The 12,259-nt window shown below is 34.0% G+C and overlaps 1 protein-coding gene across 1 annotated transcript; it reads right to left on the bottom strand.

Annotated features, from left to right (window-relative positions):
- Positions 1–1,235: 1,235 nt before the first annotated feature.
- Positions 1,236–8,448, bottom strand: LOC111021018 (myelin-associated oligodendrocyte basic protein). Its single transcript, XM_022297845.2, has 6 exons — positions 7,667–8,448; positions 3,869–3,971; positions 3,474–3,529; positions 2,829–2,993; positions 1,571–1,684; positions 1,236–1,470 (listed from the first exon to the last, which is right to left on the bottom strand). The coding sequence occupies exons 1-6, from the start codon at positions 8,336–8,338 to the stop codon at positions 1,378–1,380; spliced, it is 1,203 nt and encodes a 400-aa protein (XP_022153537.1). The 5' UTR covers positions 8,339–8,448; the 3' UTR covers positions 1,236–1,377.
- Positions 8,449–12,259: the final 3,811 nt, after the last annotated feature.

The following is a 12,259-nucleotide window of genomic DNA, read 5'->3' on the forward strand; positions in this document are numbered from 1 at the left end:
ATAGTTGTCAACTTAGAGGCCTAGAAACAACACATATCCAAAAATTACTAAGCAAATCTTATCTATCCAATTTTCCCATTCAAAACACTTTTTTATGTAAAAACAATTAGGAAAGTATGGATTTAGGGCTACAAAACCAGATATGAAAACTGGGTTAAAAAGCTCTAAATTCAACACTAACAAACTATAAAATTACAAGAATCGGTATAAATCAATACAGACTAGATTTACAAAAAGTTTCTTCAGCCAAACAAGCTTAAAAACCTTCTATACAATTGAAAATTTTGAGATTTTAAATCTAGAAAATTTTCTGTTTTATAAAATAAAACTTCGAAGAATTTTCAATAAAATAATTAGCAATTTAGTGATTTTTATAGAAAAATCAGATCTGAAAAACTGTATAGAAAACCTTTAAAACTTGGTAAAAACATATAATTTTTCATGTAAAAACCAGACAATAAACTGTAGTTTATGGGATACAAATTGATAAACTTTTTATGCAAAAAGAGACTCAAAATAGCCCAAAAACAGTCTCATAAACAAAAATATCCAAAGCAAAAATTCTGAAAAATTTTTAAGGTAAAAAGTCCTTAAAATCTTTTATTCCAAAGACCTCAAAATTTTTCTCAATAAACTGAATTAAAGAATTACAGATCAAGAAAAATAAAACTAAAACAATGAGGAAGAAAAACTTACCGATCTTTGAGCGAAAATACCAAAATTCTTCTTCTTTTCTTTTCTTTTTCTCTTAGAGAAAAAACTAAGTCTAGCAGTTTAAGAAAATAAAACCAAGGGTGCATGAACTTTTAAAACAAACTCTAAAAAACCTTTTTTAAAAATGATAATAAAGATTTAATAAAAGTTTTTTATATATATATATTTTTCTAATTCTAAAAGCAAATTATTTTTAAAAATAATTTTTTAAAACAGAAAAGGTTTATCTATGAGAGAATAAAAGAAAACACCTATATATATATATATATATATATATATATATATTTATATTTTCGATTTGTTACAAATTCATTACAAACTAAAATTCAGGGACTAAATCATTACTTTAATTGAAGTAGATCAGTGAAAGTACAAGAACCAAATGAGTTTTAAAAAAAAAAAATTCAAACAAGCCGTTTATTTTATCGGGGAAGTGATTTTGACTCCCAAACCACCCATTTTCTATCACTAAATATACATATTACACTGTACAAAGCAGCGAGTGTTCAGTTGGATGAAGATGACCAAATTAAAGCTAAATTTGTAATTTGTGGACCAATTTTGTGACATGTTATTTATTATATACATTTTTCTATGTCAAGAGAGCTCTATATCCCAAACAAATCATCATCTATAATCATGTAATGCATAGTAAAAATATAGTTATAGAGGCCTTAAAAGTGGATAATCTTCAAGGAGTTCTCGCTCAGTCAATGTGTCATTCTCATTCTGTGGTGTCCACAAAACTTCAACTGCCTGCATTCAGATTCAAATGCCAACAACTTTTGAGTCATTACCAATAAACAAACCAAACCAAAAAATGAAATGAAATCCCACTCTGCCAACTTCAACTTACTAATATTTTGGTGGTGGGAATGGATGCAAGTTTTTGCAAAGCTTCCTTCAACTCCCCACTGCCATTGATAGTTGGCAACTTATGCACTCCCTCAGCAGCCACCAATATTGTTATCTAACATACAACATGTTGTAATCAAGGGGGGCAAATATGGAAACCTATGTCTTTTTTCTCTCATCAATATCAGATTTTAATTCCACCAAAATGCATCTCATCTCTAATGAAAAGTTGAGATAGTAAAATATTCTAGTAACAGATCATCTAAAAAATTTGACTGCAAAACTGTCTGGAACGTTCGTCCACCTCAATAAACAATTTTCAACCCTACTACACTCGGCTTTGAGAAAACATTAGGAAATTGAACGTTCTAGATAAACTCCAAAAGCTTCAAACCTCAATTCATATGTTTATATTCAGTTATTACTGTAATGGAAGATATGAATCTATGATCTTTTATTTTTTGGAAAACTGCAAAAACGACACTAAGCTATAAAGATTTAGACACATCCTCGAACTTTCAATTTTATCAATAATCCCCACGGGCCCCACCAAGACCATAGCTCTGTGGTTAAGAAATCTACTCCTCGAGATGGGAGGTTCAAACCTCCATGTACTAAAAATAAAAAACAAAAAAATCAATCCCCCAACTGTGCATTTTGTAATATTTAAAGACTTATTAAAATAATTTTGCAATTTAAAGAGGTGATTAATGGTAACAACTTCATTAGTTCATGGTGGTTTTTTTGCTTTTGTTTTTAATGAATGATAGGTGGAATCTGAGGAAGCAAAATTAATAAAACCTTGATACCTATACTTTTCTATTGAAAATTTTTTCTACTTTTGTTCAAAAATTAATTTAATTTCTAATAAAATGAACATCTATTTGTAGTCTTCTAGAGGAATTAACTAACAGTAAATGTACCAAACACTTCTGCTAAATTTTAAAATTAACTGTTTAAGAAGAAACAGAACATCATATTTTTGTCCAAAATGAGCAGTTCCCCAAAATATATATATATATATATATATTTAACTAGGAGTCAGAGATTTGCTCCCCTATACCCAGGGGCACCTGCGCCCGCCCGAAGGCCTAGGTCCGGAGTAGAATATTATCACATCCACACATCTCACCAAAATAAAGAGAATAAGTATACTCCAAACACATGCTCTTAATCAAGGCAGCAAGGAAAATCAAGAAGACAGAAATTAATGTGGAATAGAAGACTGCATAAAACTTAAAAAGCACAGAAAAACTAACCACGATGTACTCATTACTAAATCCACTTGATCTCTGGCTGCTTGTGCTCTGCCTTTTGATACTATTCACATTGACAAGAGTTTCCTCATCAAATTTCCCTCGCTCTTCAATTGATAATTGATTGAAACGTTTCTCTCCAGCGTCTATGCTGCGTTTCACATCCATCTAAGTTTTTTTAAAAAAATGAAAAAGTTAACTCTTCCGATACTAACTACAGCTAGTAATGATTGTGAGAAATGACTCAAAGAAGGATTTGACAGTAAGCATGCACATTTAAAACAAGATGAGATGAAACTTCAGTAACATGCAACCAAGAGATAACTATGCAAGGGAAGAAATGTATAGAGAGAGGAGAGAGGACAAGGATTGATCAACATCTTCTTAATATTAGGGAAAGTTTAGAAGAACTATTCACACGTTCAACTCATCTAGCTGTTCGTGATTGTAAAGATGTTTGGAATCTATTGGGTTTCTTGTGTATTTGCTTATTGAAGTATATCATTTTACATTCCCCTGCCTTGTTCCACTTGTTTTATTCTTTGTTATGGGGCAATCACCACCAATCCTGCAACCCTTGAGAAAATATGCATTTGTTAACTCTGTGCAACTAGATCAGGTGATCTGCAAGAAGATAGTGAGACTTACAGATGAATAACCTGAAATGCAATAATCAGGATGCCGGAGCAGTGCTAGAATCGTCTCTGCAACCCAAAGGAAAGCAAAAACCACATAGAAAATAGGTTACTTTAACAGCACAACAAAAGAGCAGGCACATGATTACTACTCGAGAAGAACTCACAAACCCATTTTGGAAAAAATTTAAGATGGTTTTGTTTATAAACAAACAATACTGACTTAGAAAACTCATTTTATAGTGCTTGCTAGAAACAATTTTCAGCATCATTTGCTATTATGGAGTTTATTTTTCTGAAGTAACTGCTTATATGCAAGGATGAGTGCCAGTTTACTGCTTTCTATTCAGAAAGAAAACAGAAAGTGGGTTAATCAATTTCAAAATGAATAAGAAACCAGTAGTGTACCAGTTAATACGTAGCTTAAACCCTCAGGGGTTGATGTATCAGCACTTTCAGCAATTCTGTTTAGATCTCTTTGGAGTCTGCGGCCCATGCCCAACAACCCAACCTGGAGAGAGAGAGAGGATTACGTCATGACTTACAATGATGACATTCTTGCAAGAAATTTTCCACAAAATTAAATTTTAACTCCACTATCGACCTTCAGTTATCCAACAAGAAAGCCAATCCTTCAAAATGGCTACAGAGACAAATTTTTCCCGGTTCATTCAATGTGCCAATACATTATTACATCTGTTTCACAAATCATGAAACTGAACTTTACAACATTTTTTATTCTTTTTTTGTGGTAAGAAACCGAAGGAACCTTTCATTAAATTAAAATAACCAAAAGGATACAAAATAGGAGAGCATCAACCAAGTTAAATGAAAATTACAGAAGCTCTTTCAATTAAGACAAAGATTGGTCAAACTATGATAAAGAAAAACGAAATGGGGGTCTCAACATCTTTGAAGGTTCTATTTCTTAATTTTCTTTCCACCAATAAACAACCCCCAACCGAAAAAAATTAATAACAATTCCATAACATTAGAATTCAAGATCTTCCTCTCCTTGTTACAAGGATGGCCTCCATGAGCATAGGTGATAAGGGAATTACAGTGAGCTGGTAGAGCTGTGGAGGAAATGAGAGGAGGATGTTTCCTTCGATTCTTCCAGCAAAAAAATTCTTTTCATTTATGAATGAAAAGCTGTTTCTTGTTCAAAAACGAACAGAAAAATGATGATATTGAGTCTCATTATCTTCTTTTCACATAGAGGACATAGAGGCACCAGCTTGAAGAGAGAACCATATAGGGATGTTCATCCTGAATCCTTATTTTATAATTTGTTAACTTCAGAACATGCCAAATTCTGAAGATTTCATTTTTCAGGATTTCATACAATCAATAGACTTATCCTCTGTTTTTGAAACATGACAGTTTCCATTAAAAAGGAAGGGAACAAATAACGTAAAAGGCCCCAGGTAGTTGAGCATCCCCCACCGAGGAAGTTACAAAAAAAAACTCCACCAATCTGAGTTACTCAGATGGGTGGCGTAATTAAGAGTTACTCAGGTGGGTGGTGTAGTTAAGAGTTACTCAGGTGGGTGGTGTAGTTAAGACTTTATCTAAAGCACTCCCATTAGGGGCTATGTTCTGTACAATCCCCTCAAAACTATAAAAGACCCTACAAAAGACAGGGTTCAGAAAAGGCTGCCTCACACTGCCCTCTCCCCCAGCTGCTGCCATCTTTGTTATAGGGCATCAGAAACACAAGGCCACCAATTCATCACTTGTGATTTTGCCTCCAGGTATTGGGAAAGGATTCTCTCTGGCTTTTGATTGGAAGACAGCACAACACAACCACCCAAATTTCTTCCATAACAACATTATGGTTGGTCATCCTTTCAAAAAGGAGGGAGCAATCCTTTGGGTTCAACTTAACAGGGCCTTTTTTTCGGGGTTTATGGCTGGAGAGGAATAATAGGATCTACAATGACTCATCTCTTCTATTTGAGATATTTTTTGATAGAGTAATTGTACTAGCATTAAGTTGGCTTAAATGCTTCTACTGCCCTCACAATAGGTACAACCTAAACGACCTAATCTCTAATGGGAAGGCGTTCTTGTAACTTGCTCATATGGCCTTTTTGTACATTGCATATCATCAATGAAATATTCATTTTCTTACCCAAAAAAAAAAAACCCCTATAAATATTTTCGAGATCCTATGGTTTCCCTTCCAAATAGCCCACAAGAGGAATCTATCTGCATTTCTGAAAGGATTCTACGTTTATCTGTAGATAACCACATGAGAAACCATCCTTTTTTTTCTGTTTGTTTGTTTTTTTTCTTTTAGATCAGTAAACCACAAACCAAGAATACCTCTGAAAGAGATTAGGACTGCACCACATGCCACCAAACTTCTAGCATATGAAATCCCAGCCTCTTTTCTTCTTACCAAGTCACAGGGGATGAACAAGGGGTCTATTGTTAGAGTTCACCCAGATCAAGGCAAGACAACTAAAGGGTTCTTCATTTGCAACTGGTCTAGCATATTCAGACTTCTGTAAATCACTGTCCAAAAGAAAATTTTCATATTTTTAGTTGTATTTTCCTTCCAAACTATGCAAGTGATCTGTCCACTTTAAGTGATGTGACACTGAAGGGAAGAACTATTGACTTGTAAAAAAACTGGCATTATGTTCAAATTTCCACCCCACTCTGCCCACCTCTTGGTTAGCCACACCCTCCAACAGTGTAACACACTGATCCTATTCATCCAATTCTCTCTAAAATAAGTTCCTTCTTAAGCCAAGGTCCAACTTCGATTGATTCCTTCCAGCATTGTCTCACCATCTTTCCTTTTGTATTAGCAGTGGCATAAATGAAAGAATTCTTTGATGAACCTTTACCAATCCAAGTTTCTTTCCAAAATTTCTCCGTCGGATGCCAATTTTCGATTACCCTTTACCTTTACAGCTAAATTGGGCCACAAACAGCAATGGTTTTTAGAAGAATGGTCATTAGTAAACTGGCCCTTATTGTCAATGCCATAATTGCTTCTAACGATTTTCCTCCAAAGTTTCTTCCTCATGGATGAATCTCCAGAACCACTTGGACAAAAGATCATGCATTTGAATTATAAGCCTAAGCCTGTTCTCATTGCATGTCCATCTATATATATGGGTGCAAGCTAAAACCAAAAACTTGGCGAAGGATTGTAGACCCCTATCACCCCTCCTATCAAATTATCAAAATGTTTATAAACACAAAGTAAGAACCTCATAATGAAACCTTAGTCATACATTGATCGAATGCTCACTCTACATAATCAAAATGACAGCCACAGAACCCATGGCCTCTAAGGAAGTCAACCCCACATGTCCAGAACTCCAAATTAATCTTGTAATTATTCTATTCACTTTACTGCACTTAGTCTCTTGTAAAATGACCATATTTTCACCATTACTGAAAAGGACATCCATAACAAATGCTTCTTCTCTGACTTATCAGTTATCCCCAAACCTCTAGCATTCCAAAAGAGTATTATCTTCATAAAACCAATCAAGAGTGGTATATAATGTTTTAATAACCTTCCATTCTCATCTACAGACCAATAAAATAGCAGATACTTGAACTCAATGCTTCCAGATTTCCTTTAAAATTCTGTATTTTTCTTAACTTGATTCCTTGTAGTTATTGACATAATGCATATATCCACTCTCTTAAATCTTTTACCACCTTCTTTCACAAAGGGAACTCCCATGCATCACCCATTTAAGAAGTTTCTAAAGCTGTGGTATCTTCTTCTTATCTAACCATCTGCACAATTCGCCAATCGTTTCCTCCCTGACGTGTTTTCTATTTTTTTCTAGAATGCAACTATCAGCAATTTCTTCAGAAACATTTAAAATAGCTGAATTTTCTTCCTGAAAAAGCCTTGGAAAACCATATATTGCATTTGTTCGGGGATTAAAGGGCCAAATCTCCTTCGATTTCAGAGTCTTTGCACTTATCAGAAAAATCTGATATGTTCCAAGATATAACTGGAGAAATGTCTGATATAAACATTGACGAAAATCAAAGAACATAACGAACAAAGGAATTTGTACAAAACGCTACCATTTTCCTATGTTCAGCCTTTCATTCTGAAGATGAATGAGAGTAAACAGTATCACACAAACAGATACATTAAAACGAGAGAGAGAGAGAGAGAGAGAGAGAGAGAGAGAGAGAGAGAGAGGGCAGTGATTGTCATACTTGAAGTTTTAGTACGCTAGTTTTCTCGGAAGCAGTAAGAACACTGTTGTCGGAGCGATCGGAGAGAAATCCCGAAACCAGAAGAAACGCCGCGAAACCCGCCAATATGAAAACGAAACTCGAGCCAGCCCCTACTCCGACCCCAACCGCCGGCCCTACGTAGATCCCGCCGCCGCCAAACACCGACGGCGAACTATAAGGCGCGGAGTACGAAAACCCGGAACTCATCCTCGGAGTAGAGTAACTCCTCGACGACGACGACGAAGACGAGCGCGACGAAAACGAACTTCCTCCAACTCGTCCACCCGAAGCGGCCAATGCGGAATTAGGATCGTACATCAACAACAAACCGAGCAAGACGGCAGCAATTGCCGGCTTTCGCAACGCCTGGAGGGCGCTTGCAATCGAATTCGCAAAAATCTCCATTGGGGTTTCGGCCTTGTCTCCATAACGCAGTTCCGCCCACCCCGAATGCGAAGTCGTCGAATTCTTCCCCTTCCCGGAAAAGAAGCACTTAACTCCGCCCTCCATTCTCAATTTTCTGGTTAGCAAAAAGGGTTTGTAGAGAAGATGAGAAGGCGTAGTTGATCGAGAAGGGGAGGGAAGGAAATGAAGTGGGAAGCTTCGGTTCCATTTAAATGGGTGGGGTTCAAGCAATGAAGCAGAAACCATGGATTTTGGAATTTGGAATTCGGAGAATGGAACAGGGATTTGGATTTGGATTTGGAGGAGAAGATGAAATGGATATTTTTATTTATTTGTTATTAATTTTGGTGGGAAGAGAAGGATGCGTTTTGTTTTTCAGCAATTGTGGTTGTGGGTACGGGCGGTAGGAAATGGTGACCTGGCAAAGATTGTGATTCTCGGATAATGCTTGGATTCTCCCTTTTCTTTTTTTCTTTAATATTGTTTCTTGTTAATTCCAAACTTATTTAAAAATTAGGTTGTATTGTTGGAATTGTCAACCTGGTTACTATTTCCGACCAAAAAAGTCTTAGACTTCATAAGTTGTAATAATAATAAACAGTACTTCGAGATGAACATCATAAAATTTATCTATTTGAAGAGCATATCAGACCAAGTCCCAAGATAAGAAACCTCAATTGTCCAGAAACATTTTCTAAAATCAAGGGAAGTGTAATGCCGCAAGGGTATTTTCATTACTTTATATTATTATTGTTTTTTAAGTAAGCTGGAAAAATCTAATTAGCTTTATGCCAATAAACTTTAATCAATCCTAGTTAATAATTGTAGGTTTCTAATACTCTAACTATTAAGCTCAAGTTAATTTTATTTACTTATTAAAAAGAAATTTACAACAAAATTTAGTGATTCATCCTATCAATGTTTAATTAATTATGTATGTTAATAAAAAATAAATATGCATAAGAGATTAATAAGATTAGCGATATTATAATTGTATTTAAGTAACAAAATTAACAACACTACTTTAGTAATTAGATAAATGTTGTGAAATGTGGTAATTGTAATGGTAGTATTATTTGAGTATTTATAAAGTTTCATACATTTTATCCAAAGTTTTATTTTAAGGTAATTAACCAAGTAAAGCCCCATATTACCTTTATTTTACTCTTTATTTTTCTACCTTAATTAAATTAACTTAATTGAGTGAATATAGAAAGTTTTACTTAACTCATAACATGATTAGGCAATATAACCCACCTTTCACCCAACAGACACATGTAGTAATTAAGTTAGTTAGGAAGATCAAAAAACACTAACAATCCCATTAAGTAATTGGCCATGCATGAGGAGAGAGAAGAAGTTTGTTCCATCTTCCAAAATTCTTGTTTGTTTGATCTTCCAAGCCATTCTCCTTAAGTTACCTATGTTTGTTTCATTCATTTTCCTCCAAGAACATTTCTAAGCAAATCGGAAAATTTCCTCTCAATCATCTATCCTATGTTTTAAATCACACCTTAGAGGAGTTGTGGTTGCTTTTCCAAGTCCCTTCAAGGATCGTTCATTGCGGTTTTGTCTTTTCGGTAAGAATGGTTTCTTTTAGTCTAGTTTTGTAAGTAGATTTTTCCTAATAATTTTTATAGAACCTAAGCATGTTCATATCCATTTTCTTAGGTTTCCATCATCATTTCAAGCTCTCTTAGTTGCTGGAAAATTTCCTTTTTTTATTCTTTACGGTAGAAAGGAAAACGCACCAACAGTAAGCATCATTCTTCCTTGTGTAAATTATTTTAAGAGTTCATTATTAAGATAAAACAGGTACTGTTTAGGGCTTATTTTTATTGATTTGAGATCTAAAAATCTGAATTTAAAGGTTCTAAAAATGTTCATAAAATTGCTTCATAACGGTTTTTAACGGTTTATGTTATTTTCATAGTTTTAGCTTGTTTAGTATCAAATTTTGGATTGTTAATTCTGAATTTTTGAGACCATGACCAGCACCTTTAAACTAACCTAAAATGTATTTGAATGCATTAAAATTGATTTTTATGATTAGTTTTACCTATGGTTTAAAATTGTGAAAACTAGTGCTATGTGTTTTCCATAGTTTTTTGTAAATTTGCAAAATCAGTAAATTATTTTTATCGATATTATGGTATATAAATCAGAGGCTAATATGAAGATTTAAAATTACTTTTCACAAATTTATATATATTTTATGATTATTATGGACTAGGTTAATTATTAAGGGATTTCTACTAGTAGAATAGTGAACATATCTAGTTATGAGAACTTATTGGAGAAAGCTTAGATTAGGTAATTGAGTCATAATTTTAGTTGTGTTCATTGTTATTAGGAAGCTTTAAGGAATTTCTTTTAGTTTGCGAAGTTCAGGTAAGTAGATTCTATCATAAGTTACCGCCTTGTATGTTTTGTTGTATTATTGTTTGATTGTAAGTGAATTATGTTATGTGTTGCATTGTTTTGTTATTGAATTATGTTATTCATGTTGCTTAAATATATTTTGTTATTGAATGGTGATGGTGGTTAAATTTTATGTATTACAAAGCATGTTATGATTATTCTATGACTTTCTCATGTCATTTTAAGTATGTTTAATAGCAAATCATGTTTAGGTAAAGCATGACATAATGTGTGATGCATTGCATTCGTAGTGAAGTTAGTAGTCTTATGTGTCATGAATTTAGGTAAGATTAATGTTATGCATGAAATACCCAAATTAAGCAGTTATGTTATGCAGCTAGATGTATGATATGACATGTATGGTTTCTGCTAAAGGCTGGGCCCTAGGAAACAAATTAATTCATGTTAATGGTATTTATGGGGGTAATTACCCTATAAATATTACATGCGGTATTGATGGTTATGGTATGGAGTATTTCTATATAGCATGGCGCCAAGTTAAGGATTTATGTAAGTTTATGCTAGCAAGCACAAGTATCTTAAGTTAAGTTGTTCGTTGGTTTATATGTTAGGTTGAGGTATGCATGCATATAAGCATGATGTGTGTGTTTGAGCATGAAAGGTTCCTTATGATGGGAACTACTTACTGGGTATTTTTTTATACTCATTCCATGTTGTTTCAATTTTTTTTACAGATAGTTATATAGTTGACGAGAATAACGTCGAGGATGACCTGGGCATTGACGAGGAGGAGATATGAGACACAGTTGAATTTTGTTTATAATCTATACTTTTAATTATGACTATACCACATTTTTACTTGTTTTAATTAATGATAGTAACTTTGTGATTTCCGCTGCTAAAGATTTATAAGTTAAGTCTTATTAAGTTATCGTTTTCATTTTTAAATGAAAAATACAAGTTTTTATCTTATTTTATTTTAATAAAATTATGTTTTATGAGTAATTATCTCAACCTTATATTATTAATGACATATAAAAATTGAGGTCATTACAGGGAGAAACTAAAGACCAAGTATCATTAGGTATATCATTAAAGTCCTCACACATTGCTTGAACCGAAATATTACTCATCAGGTGTGCGTGGTGCACTATTTGCACAGTGGCAGCGTTTTTATCAAGCTCACTTCACATTTTTCGCCATAAAACATATGTGCTTGATGCCCAAACTACTTATTGCTCTCTTCCTCTAATGGTCTTTTTTCCTGCAATTAAGTCAGATTAAGAAGAAACTTAACTAAAACAGAAAAGCAAACACTTCCTCCTTACACCATGAATTGCATTTGTTACAACTAAAAGGTTACATATATGTAACGCCCCGCGTTACTCAGGTTAGTTTACCCTCGAGTCTCCGGGCCTCTTTTCTTAGAAATTTCTTTTTATTTAATTTCATTGTTCATTTCATTTTATTTCGAGATGCTGTGGTAATTGTTATGAGTGTTGAAATGTACTTACGTATCTAATTATTGGGTAATGAGGGAATTGTTTTTCTCTATAATTGTTCTAGTCCGTTAGGCCCAAATTAAGTATCTAAGTAAGTAGGTCTTCCTTGTTTTAAAACAAGAGGGAAAAAGAAAAGAACCAAGCCCAGGTGGGTCCCTTCTTGTAAGAACAAAAGGAGAAAACCCTAGCCCCCAAAAACCCCTCCCATTCTTGAACCTCTTCTTTCCCCCCCGTTTTAGTTTTCGTTTTCCTCCTTCTACTAGCGCCTCAACCCTCCCCAAAA

Source organism: Momordica charantia, assembly GCF_013281855.1.
Source record: "Momordica charantia cultivar OHB3-1 chromosome 6 unlocalized genomic scaffold, Mcharantia_2.0 BLBB01000006.1, whole genome shotgun sequence".
Classification (NCBI taxonomy): Eukaryota; Viridiplantae; Streptophyta; class Magnoliopsida; order Cucurbitales; family Cucurbitaceae; genus Momordica; species Momordica charantia.

Bases quoted from the DNA above. Each gene is read 5' to 3' on its own strand.
- LOC111021018 (XM_022297845.2), bottom strand. From the start codon at position 8,338: ATGGTTTCTGCTTCATTGCTTGAACCCCACCCATTTAAATGGAACCGA. The intron at 2,994-3,473 runs GTAAGTCTCACT...AAAAAAACTTAG, and splicing joins GCATTTCAGGTTATTCATCT to ATGGATGTGAAACGCAGCAT. The intron at 1,471-1,570 runs GTAAGTTGAAGT...ATCTGAATGCAG, and splicing joins TTCCCACCACCAAAATATTA to GCAGTTGAAGTTTTGTGGAC.